General features: G+C 40.1%; 2 protein-coding genes across 5 annotated transcripts in view; one reads left to right on the top strand and one right to left on the bottom strand.

The window, feature by feature from the left end:
• The first annotated feature begins 1,076 nt into the window (after nt 1–1,076).
• Nucleotides 1,077–21,187, top strand: part of LOC119479280 (neurotrypsin-like) — a 41,954-nt gene continuing 21,843 nt past the window's right edge. Inside the window, exons 1-4 of one of the 4 annotated variants that reach the window (XM_037754684.1) lie at nt 1,077–1,235; nt 2,131–2,250; nt 10,638–10,812; nt 15,176–15,218. In XM_037754684.1, coding sequence (XP_037610612.1) covers nt 10,714–10,812; nt 15,176–15,218 — 142 coding nt within the window. In that variant the 5' untranslated portion in view covers nt 1,077–1,235; nt 2,131–2,250; nt 10,638–10,713. Of the gene's footprint in view, nt 1,236–1,691; nt 2,251–10,637; nt 10,813–15,175; nt 15,219–21,187 lie in introns of those variants that run through there. The other 3 variants (XM_037754683.1, XM_037754682.1, XM_037754685.1) reach the window with 3 other exon arrangements.
• LOC119479282 (E3 ubiquitin-protein ligase TRIM21-like) lies at nt 16,284–20,801 on the bottom strand. The gene is made up of 2 exons (XM_037754687.1): nt 20,695–20,801; nt 16,284–19,097 (listed from the first exon to the last, which is right to left on the bottom strand). The coding sequence occupies exons 1-2, from the start codon at nt 20,789–20,791 to the stop codon at nt 17,464–17,466; spliced, it is 1,731 nt and encodes a 576-aa protein (XP_037610615.1). The 5' UTR covers nt 20,792–20,801; the 3' UTR covers nt 16,284–17,463.

Genomic DNA, 21,187 nt, shown 5'->3' with positions numbered 1-21,187 from the left:
TCTCATAATATGACTTTATTTTCGTAATATTACGACTTTTTTTCTCGCAAGGTTATGACTTTATTCTCGTCATATTACAACTTTATTTTCGTAATATTACAACTTTTTTTCTCATAAAGTTATAACTATTTTCGTAATATTGCGATTTTTTTCTCATAATATTATGACTTTATTCTCGTAATATTATGACTTTTTTCTCTTAATATTATGACTTTATTCTCGTAATATTATGACTTTATTCTCGTAATATTACGATTTTTTTCTCGTAATATTATGACTTTATTCTCGTAATATTACGATTTTTTTCTCGTAATATTATGACTTTATTCTCGTAATATTACGACTTTTTTTATTCGTAATATTATGACTTTTTTCTGTAAATCTCAGATGTTTTTCCCCTCAATGTGGCCCTAATACTCCGTAGTATATTCGCTCTTTGGCCCTCACTGCATTAGACTGATATACTATATACTTAGACTATAAACTGTGTTACCTTCATCACAATGATCAAATGTTTTGCGGCTACAGACAGATTTTTTTTATTTTTCTTTGCCTAAAATGGCAAGTAGTAGTGTTTGAGATAATTCAGTATGTCCGAAACCTTAGTATGACACAGGATAATAATGCTTCAATTTAACTGTAGGTATAAGATTTGTCTTTTTAATATACATCTTAAATTAAATCAGACTTTTCTGAATTCTTTCTCACAAACCGTCGTTTTGGTCACATGAGGTTGGAACGGTTACCATGGTTACACGTCTCAAACTCCAACTGGCAAAGAGGCTCTCAGGAAGTGACGACGTAAATTACTGCTCGGCTCAGTGCGTCCAAAAAGATACACACTAATGTTTATTCACACAAAAGTATGTAGAACGAGAGTACACTTATTAAGTGTATAGTGCATAGTATGCGATTTCGGATGAACCCCGGGGTTTCGTTTATTTACTTCTATATACTCTTTGACGCAAGTGCCCGGATTGTGTGTGGGGAAAACCTCAATGCGCATGCGCAAAAGTGATTGCCTGGTTGCCCAGCTGCACTCTGATTGGCTGTGTCGTCATGTGCTCGTAGCTGGCAGCCGTTAGTGTTTCTTTTAAAACAAAGATAGTAGTAACTGAAGGATGTAGATTATCTTTTACAGTATAAAACTTCACCTCGGTTCCCACCAGCCGCGGGATTATTGTTATGAACCAAACCGCTGGTAAAATAATCAGATTTAACGTGGAGTTCTCCAGGTAAAAAGTGGTTAGCTTAACTGCTAGTTTAACTGCCAGTTTAACTGCCAACTTAACTGTTTATCTGCCAGTTTAACTGCCTGTTTATCTTACAGTTAAACTGCCATCTTAACTGTTTAACTGCCAGCATAACTGTTTAACTGCCTGTTTAACTGCCAGTTTAACTACCATCTTAACTGCCAGCTTAACTGCCAGTTTAACAGTTTAACTGCCAGTTTAACTACCATCTTAACTGCCAGCTTAACTGCCAGTTTAACTGTTTAACTGCCAGTTTAACTACCATCTTAACTGCCAGCTTAACTGCTTAACTGCCAGCTTAACAGTTTAACTGCCAGTTTAACTGCCAGCTTAACTGTTTAACTGCCAGCTTAACAGTTTAACTGCCAGTTTAACTACCATCTTAACTGCCAGCTTAACTGCCAGTTTAACTGTTTAACTGCCAGTTTAACTACCATCTTAACTGCCAGCTTAACTGTTTAACTGCCAGTTTAACTGCCAGTTTAACTACCATCTTAACTGCCAGTTTAACTGTTTAACTGCCATTTTAACTGCCAGTTTAACTACCATCTTAACCGCCAGCTTAACTGTTTAACTGCCAGCTTAACTGTTTAACTGCCAGTTTAACTACCATCTTAACTGCCAGCTTAACTGCCAGTTTAACTGTTTAACTGCCATTTTAACTGCCAGTTTAACTGCCATTTTAACTGCCAGTTTAACTGCCATCTTAACTGCCAGCTTAACTGTTTAACTGCCATCTTAACTGCCATCTTAACTGCCAGTTTAACTGCCATCTTAACTGCCAGCTTAACTTTTTAACTGACAGTTTAACTAGCTTGTCGGAGAAGACGCTTTTATTTTGTTGCTTCCGGTGAGTGTTACTCAGATTCGGGCATAGTACCTGGTCAAGAAGAGGCTTTCAGGATCTCAAACATCTCTCTGAGAGGATTACCAAATATGAAAGCAGCAGGACAACGCATACACAAACACGGATATAAAGGCAAATTGAGGAGACCAGGTATGTGCCCAGTCGGATTATCACCTGTGTTGTAAATTTGAAAAGTGCATTATGTCAATAATTTTATGGTTTTGCATCTGTCCAAACTAGCTGTTGTTTTACCAGTTTATGAACTCAACATAATCATCCAAAAACTCCCAATATTTAGGATTTTTTGTACTTGAGTGATGCTTTTATTTTGAAGATTAGACAGTTTCCGGTGTAGACCGGTGTGTCTCTGTGAATTTGATAGTCAATTCACCATACCTCTGTGTTTGGTTCCTTCCTTGGAAACCGCAGCGCACCTTGGTCCGGGTGACCACACGGGGGCGCTGCCTGCAGCCTCAAAACACACTTTACAGAAACACAATAATATTGTAATGTTGTTTATGATAAAAACATTTTTTTTACAGAAATCACAAAAAAATAATATCCAATAGTGATACTGTATCTACCTTCAATTTGTTCTGTTTTCTATACACAATTCAGTTACCCCTCCAGGCATTTAAAATACATAGAAGTGACCATAAACCAATTACTGTTGGGATAACTGTTGTGTATTATGATTTACTCTATTATTTACTGTGTTGTACTTCCTATGAGAACCCTTGAGAAAAAATGTACTTGAGTTTTTTTAATTCATTTGCCCAACTTTATACTTGTTCTAAGCTACATTTTAGTGTGTGTGTGATAACAAGTATTCAGATCCTTTTAAAAGTAGCAATACAAATACGTAAAAAGACTTTGTATTGTATTTAAGTTAAAGTAGATAAGTAGTTTTTATTATCAAAATATGCCTAAAGTATCAAAAGTGAAAACACTTCTTCAGAGGAATATTGTATTGTATAATATTAAACTACTAGATTATTATATACATTAATGTGTATGCAGCATTTTATTATTTTTTTCTTTGTATGGGTACTTTTATCTATAACAATGCATCATATTTCTTAAGTTGATTACATGTAGCCTACGTAAAACCTTCATCTGCCGTAGCTATAGCTTCCAAAACAAATGTAGTAAAGATACAATATTTACCTCTAAAATATAGTGGAGTGAGAGTAGCAGAATATGGAAATACTCAAATAAAGTATAAATATCTCAAAATGTTACATATTACAGTACTTGATAAAATACACTTTGCATTGTACATTATAAAGGGAAATATTGTACTTTTTACTTCTATTTTGCGTATTGGGGTGACCTGTTACTTTGACAAATCTAGATTATGATTTTACTTATGAATTATATGATAATATCATGAAATATGGTGCATTGCTACAGTAATATACGTTTTTATAGCAGTTAAAAAAAAAACATGGGAACCTGCTTGTATGTTCCTTTTTTAAACATTTGTATACTCTGGTTAAAACAATTTCAAATAACAAGTACATATTTGTGATCTCACAAAGTACCATTCATTTATTTTTCCATTAAAAGCACCATTTCAATGAAAAGACCTTGTAAACTGCATTATGATTGATGCATATTTCCATCACTAGGTGGCAGTGTAGTCTCATAATTTGGGCTGAATTCCCTGTTCAACTAAACAAAGTCTGCCTTTTATTCAAACAAAGAAGACTGATTTACAGTAAATTATTAATTTGAACACCAAAGAAATAAACATGAAATGAACATTGTTTTTAAAATTATTTTTATTAAAAGAAATGAAAATGCTCAGATAGATTAACAGACTACAGAGTGTGCGTGAGATAATATGCAGTATTTGATCAGCTGCAGTCAGATTTCAGTTTCCTCTTTCAATCATTCGTACATGGAACAATAAAATACTAAATTAAATTTGTCCTCAACAACACTAAGATCACAAACATACTGCTCTTTGTGCTGCCAGAGCCTCAATTGCCAGGGGCAAGGTACCAGCCCTTAACTGAGGACACAAGGACCTTTTGTCTTCCCTCTAAATTAAAACACATGGTTCTGTGCATTGTTCTTTGATGTCAATGTATTTTAATAGTGCTGTTAATCAGAAGCAATGACTCAATGATTACTCAGCTGGAATGTGGGATTTGTTGCCTCCATCTAATTACATTTTTAGCCAAGATAGGAGTGAGGCACTATGAATGTCAGTCAGTTTGTCAACCGCTTTTATCCAGACTGAAAATGCACCGATCCAACTTTTTCAGTCCCGATAGCAATACCTGGTTTGGGTATCGGCCGGTACCGAGTGCCGATCCAAAACCAGTGTTTAATTAATAAGTTGTATGCCTCCACTGTGTGGAAGTGACTGAGATTATTCTTTTATGTGTAAGGCAACACCAGGCTTGACTTAAACATTGCTTTCTTAACTTTATAAAACAAAATGTAACCCAATAAATACATAGATACATTTATTTAATTGTTCTTTATCATTAAAATAATAAATCCTACACCAGCAGCTTGGTAAAAGAAATCTTCAAAATTAACAGGAATTACAATTCAACCTGTGTAAACCTTTTTAATGCAGCAATAAATTGGTAAAAACTTAAACAGGAATTAAAATAACATTATATAATGTATATACAGTAGTATACAAACATAAAATTGAATTGAATAAATCGGATCCATTGTCACCAATATCCAATCCAGCTATTTGAGCCAGATATCCGATCCGGTATCCGTGCATCCCTAAAAATATCTGAACAATATGGGATGGATTTTCATGAAATGTTGTACAAACATTAATGTTCCCCAGATATGATATAATATACATGCTGGTGATTCTCTGGCTTTTCCACCATGAGGTTCACATTTATGATTTATAGTGAAATGTCTTGACAACTATTGGATTGACATGAAGTTTGGTGCAGGATGAATTAAAAGCTCCCTTAAAGGGATAGTTCGGGTGTTTTTGAAATGGGGTTGTATGAGGTACTTATCCATAGTCAGTGTATTACTTACAGTAGACGACAGTCGGCACGCCCCCAGTTTGGAGAAACAGACAGGAGTTACCGCACGGAAGCACTGCTATGGACGGGGGCAGCCACCTAAAAAAAATCCATATCAGTTTAAGTGTACCCTATATTTAGAATATTTTCACTGCTTTACCTTGCCGTCAGACAGTCCTTTCCAGGGAACTGAAGCCGTTGTATCCATATGCTCTCGTCACCAGACTCCATTGAAAAAACATGAAATTTTTACCTCGCAGAACATGGGGGTTGCTGCTCTACCACCACCTCAATCGATTAATTTGTTTGTGTGACTTTGGTGAAGCCGAACTAACCAAAGTCACACAACCCGACTATCCCTTTAACTTTTCACAACGCCACCATCAGGTCAAAATTTAAATTAAAAATATCGAAACTATACCTGCAAAACTAAAGACATTCCCATCATCCTCAGCTTTACTTTGTATTTAGTGCTAATTAGAGATGTTGGCATGCTAACACGCTAACCTAGTATGGTGATGATAAATATTATACCTGCTAAACATCTGCATGTTAGCATTGTCAGTGTGCGCACGGTGACGTTAGCATTTAGTTCAAAGCGTTGCTCTGCCTGAATACAACCTCACAGAGCTGCTTGTAATTTTGCTAATAGTTCAGCAGTGGAAATGAGGTTGGGAGACATTTGTACTAGCCTCAAGACAAAGATGAAAATCGATTGTGTTAAGAGGGCCAACTAATTCTTTCATTAAAAATGTATAATTGTTTATGTTTATGTCGATGGGGCAATTAAATCATCATGAACAGCCATGAATAAAAGTCCTTGATTACTAGGTGTCACTAACCAGGAAGATGAGTCAGACACAGATAGTGTAAGTGTTTATGAGGCCGGAGCAGCCACCGTTACATCTCACTAACTCCCTAACCTCAGGGCAAATTATTCAGCCAGGTTGAGGATTAGCTGCTGTAACATCAGTAAGCTTTTCCTTTAAGGCCTCTTAGCTCCATCCCTTTCATCTCGTATGTGCTCTCCCCTTTTTGTGCTCCACCCTCAGTGTGTTCCCTCTCTTCCTCTGCCATCCTCCTGATTTCTCCTCTCCTCTGTTTTGCGGCTGTCAGCGAGATGAGAGAAAAGGCAAAGCAGGAAGCAAGAAGCTCTCTGCAGGGATTCAGCTTCTCAGAGTGATAAAATAGCTGTGATCTTTTTTTTCTTCTTCTGCAGAATCAACACTCTGTGTGTGTTTTCCCCTTATCTATATTACACCCGTGGCATTTTTGCTTTTATTGATGCTGTATTGCCTTTTCATTTTGGATTCCACGGGGTGTGAAATGCAAAAACGACAGAATGGGACCCCATGCACTCCTTTAGCCCTCCTGTTGTTTTATCTCTAGAACTGATGCAAAACCAGGTATCCAATCATGTTTTTCTCTGTGGCTTCTTAAAGCAGCACAATAAAGGGGATTGCAAGTAAAAGGAAGTCAGATAAACCAAGGGAGGAAATTGAAATATTACAGACGAGAGTGCAAACAAACAGGGTGATTACCACTGTGCTCACCAAACCATTCACACATTCCTCCTCTTCCCTGCAGCGGTTGGGTTAGTGATGGTGTTTCCATGCTGCCATAGCGTGGAAGCGGTGGCATTAATGGGCGGCAGCGATCGGTAATGAGTCGTTAAAAGAGAGATTTGGAGCTTTACTGATCCGTTTCCATACCAACTGTCTTAGCTGTGGGGACAGGATCCTCTCGATGTTTGGAGGGGTGTGAGGAGGAGCTGGGGACAGGTGTAATGGGATTTGAGGAAGTGCTTCTGGGTAGAACTTCAACACGCACACACAATACATTTGACAAAACCTCTGTGTGTGTGTGTGCTTGTTTTAAGTTAATCTTCAAAGCTGTTGCGTTTTGCAGAAATCCATCCTGACAGGCAGCCAGCCTGCAGCGATTTTAATTTGTTGTGATTGTATTTGACCGATTCTCGTCCTCTTCCATGTAGGTTTTTTTTCCTCCACCGCCCTTTGTTCTGGACACGTACACAACAAACAGTCGAGGATTGGGGAGATGTACTCGCATTGAGAGGGAGCCGCTGCGTTGCCGTGACAACCAGGCGTTTGCAAAAATCAGCGTGATGCCAACTCTCATCCAGGATCACATATGGGCTTGCGTGGGGAATAAAAAAATAATAAAAAAGAGAGAGAGACAAAGACGCTGGCAGAAGCAAACAGGCACACATGCTGTATACTGTACGTGCATGTATGATATTACTTTATTATTGCACCAGTCCCTCCATGATGTTTACACACAGAATGCAATAAACACAGAATGAGAGATATTGGAAAAGAGAGACACAGATAACCAGAGAAAGATGATGATGATAACAGAAATTGGATTTGGGTTAAAGATAGCAAACTGTTATCACTGAACACCGACATCAAAGGCCTCGTTGGCAGGGGAAACTATGAAACTTTAAGAAAAAAAGAGTTTAATTTCCCAAGTAATCTCCCACCCTGGGGCCCGTGGGTAAAACAAAACTCTGTGAAGTAGATGAATTTAGCTAATCTCTCTCGCACAGCTTCAGGGGATCACAGAGGCACAGGGATAGAAAATTACACTGGTGCCTAGTTCGGTGCTTACATTTTATGAAACAGGGACATCTCACTCCTCTGATATACTGAGCATAGATGGTGTTAACGTCCCCTGCTCCCAAACGTAAGAAGAAAAACATGCTTTTAAACCGGCATCCAAGAGGAGAGTTAATCTGAGAGGATGAAAGGTTGGAAAGAGTGACTGACAGCTGTCTGCTGCTCAGATGTTTTCTGTTGTGTGTGAGGATGAGAAGAAGCGTGGCTGATGTTGCATTAAACCCAGTGCTGATACAGCAGACAGGAGGGATGATGGATGGTGTGTGTGTCAGAGGAGATGCTAAACTCCAGTTTCACAAAAGCAATATAGTTTAGAGCTGAATCAATCAACAGAATATTAATCTGCAAGTATACATGATTATACCTGCTAAACATCAGCATGTTAGCATTTTCAGTACACCCCAACCCAAATATGAGGATTTGTTGCTTTTACTTGTCTTATGTGATAGTAAACAGAATATCACACCATTTTATTACATTTTATAGACCAAATGTTCAAGAAAATAAATCTCTGTGATTCTGCTTAACACTGCACCTTGGCGTGATTGAATTTTTTGGGGATCTGATAAGTATAAGGACACACGCAAGCTGGAAAAAGCTGAGCTGACCACTTCTCTCCAGCAGTATACAGTCCAACTGCTGAGTGAAGACAAAACGTCCTGGCAGCCGGCTCCGGTTTTTTATCTGTACTGATCTGAAATGCTTCTCCTTGGATCAGCTTCAAATGCACCATTTCGAAGCAAAGCACTCAGGCAATTTTGTCAACGGCTATAATCAAAATGTGTGCTTTTTTGGAAGAGTTTTTGTCACCATCAGCCAAAATCTTTGCTGTGCTGATTTTTATTTCACAGCCAGTTCCTGTTTTGGATGTTTCTTCACAAAGCAGATTATGTTTAGCAGTTATACAAACAGGAGCTGCAGCATTAAGAAAAACATGGGGAACATAGTGTTTTTCCACAGTTTAATGAGCACAGACAACTTTTGCCTGATAAACAGCAGTTTGGCCCTTTGCAGCTTCATTAGTGTAACAGTATATGTACAGATATGTGACAAATTTAAGGAAAAATAACAGCTTTAGTATGTGTAAACTCTACTGGAGGGATGAACATCATTCTACCAAAATTCCCCCATTTGGTGTTTTGATGATGGTGGTGGAGAGCGCTGTCTAACATGTTGTGAGGTGAGGTTGAGTTGAGATCTGGTGACTGTGAAGGTCGTATTCAGTGACCTCCTGAGCCCTGTAAGCATCGGTATTCAATTTGTTTCTTAAAGGTGCTGAATTTAATATCCAGAGAATTAATATAGCAGCAAACAACTATTAGCTAAAGATATAGAAGTGTAATGTCTACCTGAGCAGAGAATGAAGTCGCTCTCCCTCTGTGTGTGTTGTAATCAGAGCTTCTCCTTGCTTTGTTTACATCGCTGAGCTGGCCACCCATGCATGCTTTTTAGTGCATGTTCGTGCATGTGAGCGTGCCCCACTGGCTAACTGCGCCGCTGCTCTGCGCTGCTCTCGACGGTTACAGCTGATGACGCCGTCCCAACCGACGAGAGATACGTGTGTGGATGTGTGTGCGAAAGCTGCTGGCCGTCCGCGGTGAGAAACAACAAAGCTGTAGCTGACGGGATGACAGACAACGTAGTGTAACATTTTACAGACATAACAAGGCTGCTAAATGAGAGAGGCATCCGCCGATACATTACACGGAAACACACTGTGTTAATAATAAGCCGACCACCTCACGTAACCACCAGCTGTGAGCTGTGAGCTGTGATCTGTTTTTAAAGTAATGCGTTGGCGGAGGTCTGCGCTCTCCAAGTGCAATTCTAGTATTCTACTATAGTAGCTTTGTTGCCTAAACCTAAAGTGATGTTAAGGTTAACTATCGTGGTTTTGATGCCAAAAAAATAGCGTGAAGCCAAGGGACGGTATGTGACGAGATGGGATGAGAACATGTTGACGGACCGCACTTGACTTTATCACACCCAGCTGTGATGTTGGGTTCAAGAAATCTATACCCTTCAACCCATAGGAGCCAGTGCAGCCAGAGTATTATCTCCAACCAAAATAGTGGGGAGTCTTTGATGTAATTTAAAAAAAAGAATTAAATTGTAGTTTGTATAGTAAATTTACAGAAGTAACGAATGTCATTCTTGATTTTTAAGTATGTTTTGCATGTCCATTTTGTGTTTACCCACTGCATAATCTTTACTGTGATAATCTGCAGTATCATCAGTCTGTCTTCTGCCAAACACTCATCGTGCAAAAATATTGCACTGCTGTACTGTTTGTTGTTTGTGCTTTATCACATTTTCTATCACACAGTGTTGTATGTTTTTGGCTAAATTATATCAATGCTGATTTCCTGTGGTCTCTTGAACTGCTGTTCTGTAATTGCATGAGCATGAATGAGCAAAATACTACCAGTTGTATTTGTCTGAGAGAACATAGTTTATGTATTCAACTGGAAAAAGATGCAGCCTCTTAATATCTGGGGAAAAAAAACCTGTTTATCATCACCATGTGAGTAACATGTGGAGCATCAAAGTGGTGTTTTAATTTGTCCAAGAAACAGACTGGATTATTGAATACTGATTTCATTTTCATACATCAGAGTGCATGTTTGTGTGTGCAGGTGAATTTAGTCACATTCATTCATCAGCTGAAGGAGGGAGGAGGAGGGAGGTGGCATCAGGTTTTTTTTGCAGAGCTCAACACTATTTCACCCAGGATTGGATCTGTGTGTGTGTGTCTCTCTCTCTCTCTCTCTCTCTCTCTGTCTGTGTGTGAAGCGTTTATAGTGCCGCACCCTGTCCTCTGCGCGTAAAACCTCCCACCTATACATCATCACCATCATCACACACCACGTTTTCATTCTTCCAGCAGCTCGGGTACCAGCGGAGGATATAACGGGTCACCTCTCGGACAGGTTGGACACAGAGATGGGAGTGGAGGAGCTATGACACGGACACACCGGGCGGGAAGGATGGCTCTAACCAGCCGGGAAATGATGTGCTTGATCGGATCCGCCTGTCTCTGGCTGCCGTTGTTGGCGGAGGTATGTACTCCTGTCTGATCATGATGATGATGATGATGATGATGATGGGGTTGATTTTGCAATGTGGCCTGATTTTTTTTTTTTTTTCTCATCTTTTTTCTTGAGCCATGTCCCGTGACGGTCACGCTTTTAATGACCTGAGCTGCATTTTTACACCTTAATTACAGGTCGATAATTAGATTGGTTAATAAGATTGATCAACAGAATTCAATGCAATGCAGCTAATATTTAAAGGCTGACTCGTGTGTGTGTTTTTTTTTCATGCATGTATTTTCCAACAAAGCAGGTGCAGGTCGGTGCGTTAAAAAAGAGCACTAAAAAAAAACACCTCTAATCTAGTCCTTTTTTTGGCCAATTAATGGCGCAATCAGAGCGCATTGTACAATTAAGCGGGCTCACGCGCACGCGCGCACGCACGCACAGTCATGCATGGTTTCAATCACAACCCCTCCATCACCATCACCCTCCTCCTCCTCTTCCTCCCTCCTCCAGCCCCCCTCGGCGGGATATCATGAGAGGAACCCGTCGGTGGCTCCTCTGCCCCCGCGGTGTGGTGGGAATGAACCCTACATGGGCTGTTGGAGCTTGTCACAGTACATCAGTCAGCTCAAGACATGTTGAAGCCCAAAACTAGTGCAGCAGGTGCAGGTGTCATCAGGTCAGAGCACCCAGAGTCTCAGCTGGAAGTCAGGTTCAGCAAGATTGGTTAAAAGTGTCTTATTCACGTTGCAAAACAATCAATTAATGCAAAATCAATCAATTGATAATTGAATTCATTCATTTTCTTTGGTTCTCTTTTGTTCTTTTTTTTTTTTTTTTTTAATACAGTAAGTGTGTGTTGTGCTAATGTGCAGCATATGAGCTGTGTTGCCTGCGTAGAAGTCATTAGTGGAGAGTATGTGCGGGATTTAATTAGACCCACTAACACTGGAAGCAGCCGTGCATGTAGCACAAATAGCACACTGCAGATGAGTTTCAGCTTTTTCATTTCAACTTCATTAGACAAATCTTTTCACCAGGAGAAATCTGAATGCAGAAGGAGGCTACATAACATCACTACAAAACCTCAAACAAACACTTCATTTTCTTGGATCAAAAGTCTTAACATAGCTCCGTGTGTAAAATGAAGTTCCCAACATGGTGGGATCTACCATCAGGGTGTCCTGGGGTCCCACTCATGGCCAGTGCACCCTGTGCAAAGAAAAAAAAATCTAAAGAAACGGGCATAAATACTGTAAGTATAAACCAACCAGTCCTCCAAATTAAAGTACAAAATAAGTTGTTTGACCATGTCCTTCACAAACCATTACAAATCACTATTAAAAATAAATCCAAAACACTATGGTTTAGGTTTGGATAGGTTTAGGCACAAACATGGCTTGGTTACATCTAGGAAAAGATGATGGTTTGGTTTAAAGTAAGTACTTCATGGAAGAAGCTAAATATGACATTCAGAGCATCAAACAACTATTTGCTATCTAAAGATATAGAGGAGTAATGTCTACCTGAGCAGAGAATGAAGTTGCTGTCCCACTGTTGTAATACAAGCTTCTGGGTGCTTTGTTTAGCCTTCATGGCCGGCCGTGCATGTATTTTAGTGCATGAGAGTCTCTCCGTGGTGCCCCGCTCTGCGCTGCGCTCAGACGGCGGTTACTGCTGATTGACACCGTCCTGACCCACGGCTCCATAGAGCCCACCCTCTGGTTCCCCCTCAGGTTGACACGGTTAGCTGTCAGGACTGTTGTCGTTGTTTGCACTGTTAGCTGCTAGCCGCCGGCTCAGCTGTCTCCATGTTGAGAGCTGTGTGGAGGCAATAGATGTGCTCTGAATTCCGAATTTTAGGGTACAGTCGACAGCCAACTACCACGTGTGTTCTGCACCTGTGTGAGATGAAATAACTCTCTACACCAGCAGGCGGCAGAAGTCTGTATTTGTCTCCAACACGGGCAGACTAGAGCCGATGGTACGGGACACGCCGCAAAAACTAGGCCGTCAGTTTGGTGTGTCAGGGCCCTTTCTGTTTGTCATTGTGTCATGTGACTTGTTGCCGGAAAAGACAATGGTGGAAATGTGAGTGAGAGTGGAAAGAGTACCACGGGACAGAGTTTGTTGTGTTGGAGTACAGAAAGTGTAGCTTAGTGTTCTCTAAATTGAAATAGATTTTTCATGTCATGGCTGAATATTAAGCTAAATTTGACAAAGAGATATCAGAACAAGACTTCTGAGAGCGAGACAGTAACAAACAGACCAAATCAAGTGAAAGGTGAAGAAAAACGTTTTATTTCTCTGTAGGGTTCTTTCCATAATGTTGTCAGACATTTATAATAACAATCTGAGCCTGTCAGTGGCAAAAACAAGAACTTTTAGTGGATGTAAACTGACGGTGCCAGGTTGCCCCAAATGATTACATTGCGGCTTGTATAGTGACTGGCGGCTGCAGCTTTCTCCCTCAATACTGGACCAGTTTCAAAAAATTGTTGTCCCCATTAGTCACTTAGACACAAAAACATGAGAAAATAGGTTGAAAAATACCAACGTTATCCTTTAAAACAGTTTGTATCATTAAGGTCTAAAAGCTTGGACCATAAACATCACTTTTCCATCCTGCAGTAATGTCTTTTCACCCAGAGCAGAAACGGACCCTTGCTTCTGTATTTCTTCCTGTCTATCTGCACAGTCCCTGCTCTGTTGTGTGTTTGCATGGCCAAGCACTGGACGCAGCTGTGAGAGCGTCCTAACTGATTACCGCTGTAATCGAGCCGTGTGATTGATATGAAAGGAGATATCAGCACTCATGTTCACTACCACAGGTCACCTGTTCCTGCTCTAATATCATTAAACTAAGTGGAGACTTCTGGGAGGTGTTTCATATATGTGTCTGTGTGTGTGTGTGTCGCTTGTCAGAGAGAGACAACCAGAGAGCAGAACTCACCTGCGTGAAGGTGAAATGTGTCGTATTTCACTGCCCTCACAGCTGCAGCACCGTGTATGTGTGTGTGTCTCCTCTTCTGCAAGGTGCCCTGCTGTGTAGAGGTGTGACCTGATTTCAGAAAATGAAACAGACACTCTTCTGTCAGATATCTAAAACTGTCTAGTACTATTACAGTGTGTGTTTACGCTGTACGCCACGCTCTCACCTCACACCTGGGTGACTTATACTTGTTATATTTTTTTCCTTTCACTAAAAATCCCTGCCGTTAATGAATAAAGTCATCCACAAATGCGAGTAAATTGTTCAATCAGTTAGCAGCCTTTTCTTTGTTCTCTGATTTCTGGCTTTGACCTGATAGTATTTCATATTCAAGAATAAGCAGAAACCCCTTCGCCAAGGCTGAAGCAGAATCCTCTAATAGAAAATGTTATGAAATTTGTACTGTACTGTTTGTACAAGCATGAGTCAGATTCCTCCTTTAAGTGGCCATTTAAATTCATCGCCTCCATGTAGAGAACCATCAAATTTGTGAATCTAAATTTGGTTGCAGTTACACAAAAGAGAGGTGCAGGAATGAGTCCTATACCTCGGAAATGAGTTAGCATTTCTGCACTTCCGGTTCCTTTTGTCTCGAGGTCAATGGGTTTTTAGTTAGATGTCTGTGGTTAACACAAGCTTAAGAGATTTTAACGTTTTGTTTTACAATATAAAATATGTCCGTCAATATCCCACTCATGAATTTTGAATCCTTTGTGTCTTAAAAAAGGCGGTTACTAAGTGGCTAAATGAGACTACTAAACGTCATCACGCCGACTCGTCCACCGTTACAGCCTCGTTGTGTATACTCATGCTCATTCGACCGTTGTGTAGTTCGTTTATAACCTAACGTTAGCTTTACTCCTGGCGTTGCATTTACACATCAAATATCATAAAAGTGGTGTTCATTTGTGAAGATTATCTGCTGAACAAAACTTGTAAGTATCATAAAAATCCCATTGGCTTTTTGTTGAGGAAATCATGCGATTTATCGTGATTAAATATTTTAATCGATTGACAGCCCTATAGATAACATTTACTCAATCTAGTTGGCTTCTATTTGTTGTGATGTGGCACCATAAATCATTCACAAATCATCAATCATACATAACATACACAAAGCTTGTTTATTATTTGTGCAGCATGAATGCATTTGTCACTAATATTGAGACTTATTTCTCTACCTATATACTTCATGTTCCAGGGGTCCAATCCCCAATTTTTCCACTAAAGTCTCTGAGATATTCTGCTAATTAATAGACAAAAAGAACAGAAAGCAAAACCTCATAACTGTGGCAGTCTGTCTTGTTGTTAGTCTGCTCTTGTATCCGTAATAATGGGCAGAAATTTGAGATTATAAACTGAAATTCGGGTCTTTTTTCTTCCTGTCTGCAGGTGGTGGCTGAGGACAGTTACTTAAACGAGGTGCAGAACTCAGGTGAGTGGGAGGTGATACTCCAAACACAGCACTCTCATCCTGTCTGTACTCTTAGCTATAAATCAAGCATCCCTCCATCTGGCCTCTCCTCCTACACCATCTCTTCCCTTCTGCTCTGTCTGTGTTTTTCCCTCCAGTTTAACCCACATTTCTGACTCAGACACTCATGAAACCCCTTTGTTGACGCCTCTTCTCCTCAGTCTTTATCCACCCACCTCAGCCCTGCTCCCACACTCGGTCTTACCTCTCCTCTTCCCTCCGGCCTGTACCCCTCTGCATTTAATTTACCTCATTTCTCTTCTTTCCCCAATATCCGCGAGAGGAGTGGAGGCCATGTTGGGGGGTGGGGCGGGGAACTCCTTCTCAGGCTCATTTCCATCGCAGAAATATCTGTGCTTTTACAGCCGTACACACACTGACAGAAAATCACATGCAATTACAAACACATCTCTCACCTTACTCGCTAAACCAGGTAGATCACGTGGAAACCACCTCAAGGCTCTCTGAAAAAAGGTTAGCACCTGGATAACAAGTACAGGAATTCAGCAAATGTTGCACAAGATGATTCTCTGTTGCAACGTTTGCCTCCAGCTCTCCTTTGTTGCACAGAATTGTATCAGGTTAAACAGAGAAAAAAACAGGCAATTCTCCCATATTTATTATAATGTGTATGTTTTGTGTAGAAGATGCCGTTTCCACACATCACCCACCCCCCATACAGCAAGCCTCCGAGTGTGAACCGTGTCAAATACTCATTGTGGCTGGGAAACGGATTATGGGTAGCAGGAAGACTGAGTGTTCCCATGGCGATGGGCAGAGTACCGTTGTCGTGGCAATGAGGAGGGTGTTAGCCGCGAGTGTTGTGTGTGTGTATGTCTGAACGCTGCGGGTGTTGAGATGCATAAAAGAGCATGAATGAGGCATACATGATGAGGGAGGAGGTGAAAAATTAAAAAGTAGTGAAGAGAGGGGGATTTAAAGGTGCAGAGATGATAAAATCAAAACAGAAAGAGACATTTTAAGATGTCCTTCTTTCCCTGAAGAGAGAAATGACATGTTGGCTGGTTTAGTTACGTAATGCTTTTTTACTTTATTAAAATTTAATCAAGCTGGCTATTAAAGTTTTATTACCATCATATACAGCTTTAAACATATTTTTAACTACATTGACGAGACATACATTTTGTGTAATCCTAAAAAAAAAGAAATCAGCATACAAAATCACATGCCCGGTAAGTGTCCCAGTAAGTCATGACAGTGAGCCAGCATGTACAATACAATAACCCTGAAACTGAAGCAGCTAAATGGAATTCAGACATCTTGAATTTCAGTATTTACACCCGTGCTTTTCCTACCATCTTTTGTGAGAAAGATCCGTTATAAGCTACATCACTACAGCGAGGGCGTCATTGCGAAACAGAATGCTGCACAATTATTGTTTAATGTCAATTTATCTTGTTTTCATAATTGTCGGAAACGAATTGTAATTGAAATTCTATTATTTACACAGCCCAAAGGGGAATTACACTGTTTTTGCCATTTTAACCTTTGCATTGTGGGTTATTCCCCTGATCAAAATCTGCAGTGTTGCAGACTTACAGAAAGTCTGCATAAAGGGCTCAAAAAGTCAACCAGAGAGCCCTTTAACACATTTTATACTAGAGCCCTGAGCCCTCAGGTTATAGTCTGTAATAGTGGACATTGGAAATGGACCAATGTCTTTGTGCTATGTGCTGTAGATTTGTGCTCTTCCTATTTCAAGCATTTAATGATATTTCTTTGCCAATATAACCGCTAGTTGCCAAATATGTATTTCTTTATTTTGGGTTCACCTTTACACAGGTGTGCGGGGTCAAGATACATGTTAGTGTATTTTGATAATGTATTGTAAGACTTTTGATGCTTAACCATCAACCAGAGAGCTCTGGAAATAGATCTGTTATAAAACACCCTACCCATAGATGAATCATATTTTTTCCTCTTTAAAATAATCACTATGTTCTGCAACCACACCAAACATAAACACCACCACCTCACTTAATTAAATAGTGATAATCTGCACACGTTGCATTGTTGTAATTTCTCTACCAATTTCTCCTTTTATGCATTTACATCTCCTGCACCGGATTCATTCATTATTTTATATTTACTCTTCTGTCTTTTTGACAAAAATCTTCTTTGCAATGAAACACATCAGTTGCATTTTAGTGGCTACCACAAATCAGTGAGTCTCTGGAACTTCCATTCACTCTGAATCCACACTGACAGGAACAATTATCATTGGACCCAAGTTTGAACCGTGTTCATCATCACAAGGACTAAAGTACGGATACAGATCTTCAGTAAAGACGCACTCAGTAAACGAGTAAATGATTGTTGCGGTCTGTACGTCATAGAAGGAAATTTGCCCTGCTTCATAATCCACAAACACACCGACCCGTTCAACTTTCCCCAAGTGTACTGGCACGTTTGGAGAACTGAAAGTTTCAAACTTGTCCTTTACGAACCGGATGGTCCAGCGTCCACAGAGAGGGACCTCCTTCCTCGGGACTGATGCCGCGACCACGCCCAGACACCATTCAGTCTTTCCACCCACGAACACCTCGAAGTAAAACTTGCATGACGAGAAGCCTCTCTGTCCCAGAACTGCATACATTACAGTGAACATGTTCGGGTTCTGGTTCCTCCTCAAACCTGAAACCTTGCTGTATCTCACCTGTTTCCTGTCGTTAGATATAATGAGCCAAGGGTTAGCTGTATCAGGATCGAGCACAACGTCCACTTCATACTGCTGCATATATCTCAGCGTCGCATCATTTGACACATCTGTGCCATCAGAGACTTTTTGGATTTCTGTGCTCATTTTATTTAGCAACATTTGCAGTTGAGAGACTTGTGTGCTTAATGATTTCAATATGTGGTGTATCTCCACTTGTCTGTTAAAGCTGAATGTGGACAAGTCCATTGTGTGTGGGAGGATGGATGGGTTTGGGGAGCTCTGGAGGAAACAAAGTGGGTCTTCAGTCTGTTTCAGCTCCCTCAGCTTCATCGTTGTCTTCTGCAGCTCGGTGATCTCTCGCTCCATACCGCTAATAAACCCATCTGCTTGTTCTTCTGCTGCTTTTTGTTTCTCCTCGATCACCTTCACAAGCGCCGCAAAGTCCTGCACGCTGTTTGCTATCTCATCTTTGGTTTCTGTCTTGCTTTGTTCTATGGCTCGGATCTTCTGCAGCCTTTCCTGTATCATCTGCTGTAATTTGGCCTCAGCGACCCCCAGTAGAGCCTTCCTCTCTTTGTACGCTCGCTGCACAGGAATGACGTCATGGTTCACGTGGCGCAAACCGGTGCAGACGTCACACAGCAAAACCTCATCGTTTTTACAGAACAACGTCAGTAGTCTGAAGTGCTCCTTGCAGATCCTGTCCTCCAGGCTTGCCAAGGGCTCAACCAGTGTGTGTCTCTTCAGGCCGGCAACTCTGTGATGAGGCTCTAGATGGACGTCGCAGTAAGAAGTCAGACACTCCAGACAGGATTTGACAGCGTCTTGCTGGGTGTCCGTACAGATATCACACAGCACCGCTCCACCACAGCGAGCCTGCTGTTGGGCCAGGCTTCGGATGTGATCGTCTGTCACTTGAAGCGACATGAACTGCGACGCAAGCTGTGAGATGAAAGTGTTGACCTTGAGGTCCGGTCTCCTTTCAAAAGTCTCCTTACAGAACGGGCACAGGCTGACTGGTATGTTGTCCCAGTAGGACGTGATGCAGGACATGCAGAAGTTGTGTCCACATGGAGTGGAAACTGGCCGAGTCGACACATCCAAGCAGATGGGACAACGTAGCTGCTCCTCGGATAAGAGACTGTTGCTGGAGGCCATTTCTGAAATCAAACAAGTTCATTATTGAACTTTGAAACAGCAAAACATAATCTTATTACAAGGTCTATTTAATAGCTGTTGTGGAGCTTTTGATCATATCACATGATGGAGTTTGCCCAGTTGTCAAAGAACTGAAGATGTTCAAATTTATATTTTTTTCCGGAGCACTTTAAATGGTTAGGCTTTCTTTTCGGTTTACTTTTTTCAAATGAATACGCCCACTCAGCAGTGACATAGGTTACCACAGTAAGCTAATCAATGGTTATGAATAATGTGAACGTTAGCACTAACTGAGTCAAAGTTAGCTGTGCTTGTGTTTGGAAATAACTGAAAGGGTTAGTTCGGATTTTTTGAAGTGAGGTTGTATGTATACTCCTGTGAGGTAAAATTATGTTTTTGTGAAAGTAGTCTGGTGGCTTTGAAGAGAGCGATATAACGGCTTCAGTTCCCCATTGGAAAGGGCTTTTTGAGGGCGAGGTAAAGTGTCTGTGAACGTGCAAGTGTACACTGTATTAAGAATATTTTCACTGCTTTACCTTGCCATCCGACAGCCCTTTTTGACGGGGAACTGAAGCCATTATATCACTGTCTTCAAAGCCACCAGACTCCATTCCCAAAAACAGTAATTTTACCTCACATAACACGGGAGTTTCTGGTCTACCGCTGCCTCGATCGGTTAGTTTGTTTGTGTTATTGTGTGACTTTCTGATCAGAACTAACGTGGCGTCCACACAGCAGTACATTACTTTGCTTTTTGCAAAAATATCAAAACTTAACTGTCTCCACTTTCTCTTTTATGAATATCTGACAAACTGAATATCTTTGGGTTTTGGACTGAAGGTCAAAACTGAAAAGCTTCGGCTTTAGTTTTTTTTCACAATTTTCTGATATTCTATGGACCAAATGATTAATAATTAATTAAGAAAGTAATCATTAGTTGCAACCCTAAATGCATTTCCTTCCTCACAGCCAACTTTTTGGGAAAAATATGAAACCTGCTTTACAGGTTTACTAGTCTGCATTCGTTTCCTCAAAAATATTGTAACAGAAAAATAAAAGAGAAGGATTTTGATATAAAATTACTCATGAATTATATTTTTAAAACCTATATTTAGCATTTACTAAACAGACACAGGAAAGTGTATTTTTTATTTCACTGTCTTTATTGACTTTTTGTCCACGTCGGCTTAAAAGCTGAAGTTCAAAGTTCATTCTTGACTTTAAAAACAGCAGTTGAAAAAAATCACCACAATATTGTGCAACGATATCCATGAAGACGACGTGAAAGCTCCAGAAAAGCTAATAAATGGAGCTTGTGTTGAGTTTTGTTTTTGGTCAACTGCTGTTTCCAAGGTGGAGAATCAACTTTGAATCTCAACTTTTTAGCCAACATGGATGAGAATTCCTTAAAGTGCATTCAGAGCAAAAACAGACATTTCCATGTCAACTTGGCAAACTCAATCTGCTGCAGATCATGTAATATGAAAGTGCTCAGAAGGCTCAAATAGCAGCTAGTGGGATGAAACTACATCTACACACAACATAGATTTCACTTCTTATGTGTTATAATGAAAGTTTGGCTCAGCAAAGATTACTTACGTCTGTTGGTGTTGGTCTGTAAAGGAGAAATAATGACGACGCAGATCTTGTTTGTTTCCCAGGAAATAACTTCACTTTCAGTTTCTTTCTGTGTCATGATTCTTAAAGGGACAAATGCATTTTAGTTGTCTGTGAAGTCAGAGGCTTTTTGAGGTTTGGATACCAGTAAGGGTTGTTTTACATCAGTACATTTTTGCCCAACAAAATAAAAAAATAATACAAATTAAAAAAATAAATAAAAATAAAGTCGGTTACGTAATGCTTTTTTACTTTATTACAATTCATCAAGCTGGCAATACGTTTTTATAACCATTACAGATCATATACAGCTTTAAAAATATTTTAATTGCAGTGACAAGTCATACATTTTGTGATATCATAAAATCAAAATCAACATAACAACTCACATGTCCACTCATATAGAAAGAAACATGGCATTTTTACTACCTTTTAAGTCTGTTATTTAAGCAAGTACATCTGGTTGATTGACCTT

This window comes from Sebastes umbrosus, chromosome 20 (assembly GCF_015220745.1).
Source record: "Sebastes umbrosus isolate fSebUmb1 chromosome 20, fSebUmb1.pri, whole genome shotgun sequence".
Taxonomy (NCBI): domain Eukaryota; kingdom Metazoa; phylum Chordata; class Actinopteri; order Perciformes; family Sebastidae; genus Sebastes; species Sebastes umbrosus.
This window is presented reverse-complemented; position numbering and strand designations above follow the sequence as displayed.

What these genes read in the sequence shown, in the direction of transcription:
- LOC119479282 (XM_037754687.1), bottom strand. Translation starts at nt 20,791, where the DNA reads ATGACACAGAAAGAAACTGAAAGTGAAGTTATTTCCTGGGAAACAAAC. An exon ending in ACAGACCAACACCAACAGAC is followed by an intron (nt 19,098 to 20,694) that starts GTAAGTAATCTT and finishes GTTTGATTTCAG; the next exon opens with AAATGGCCTCCAGCAACAGT.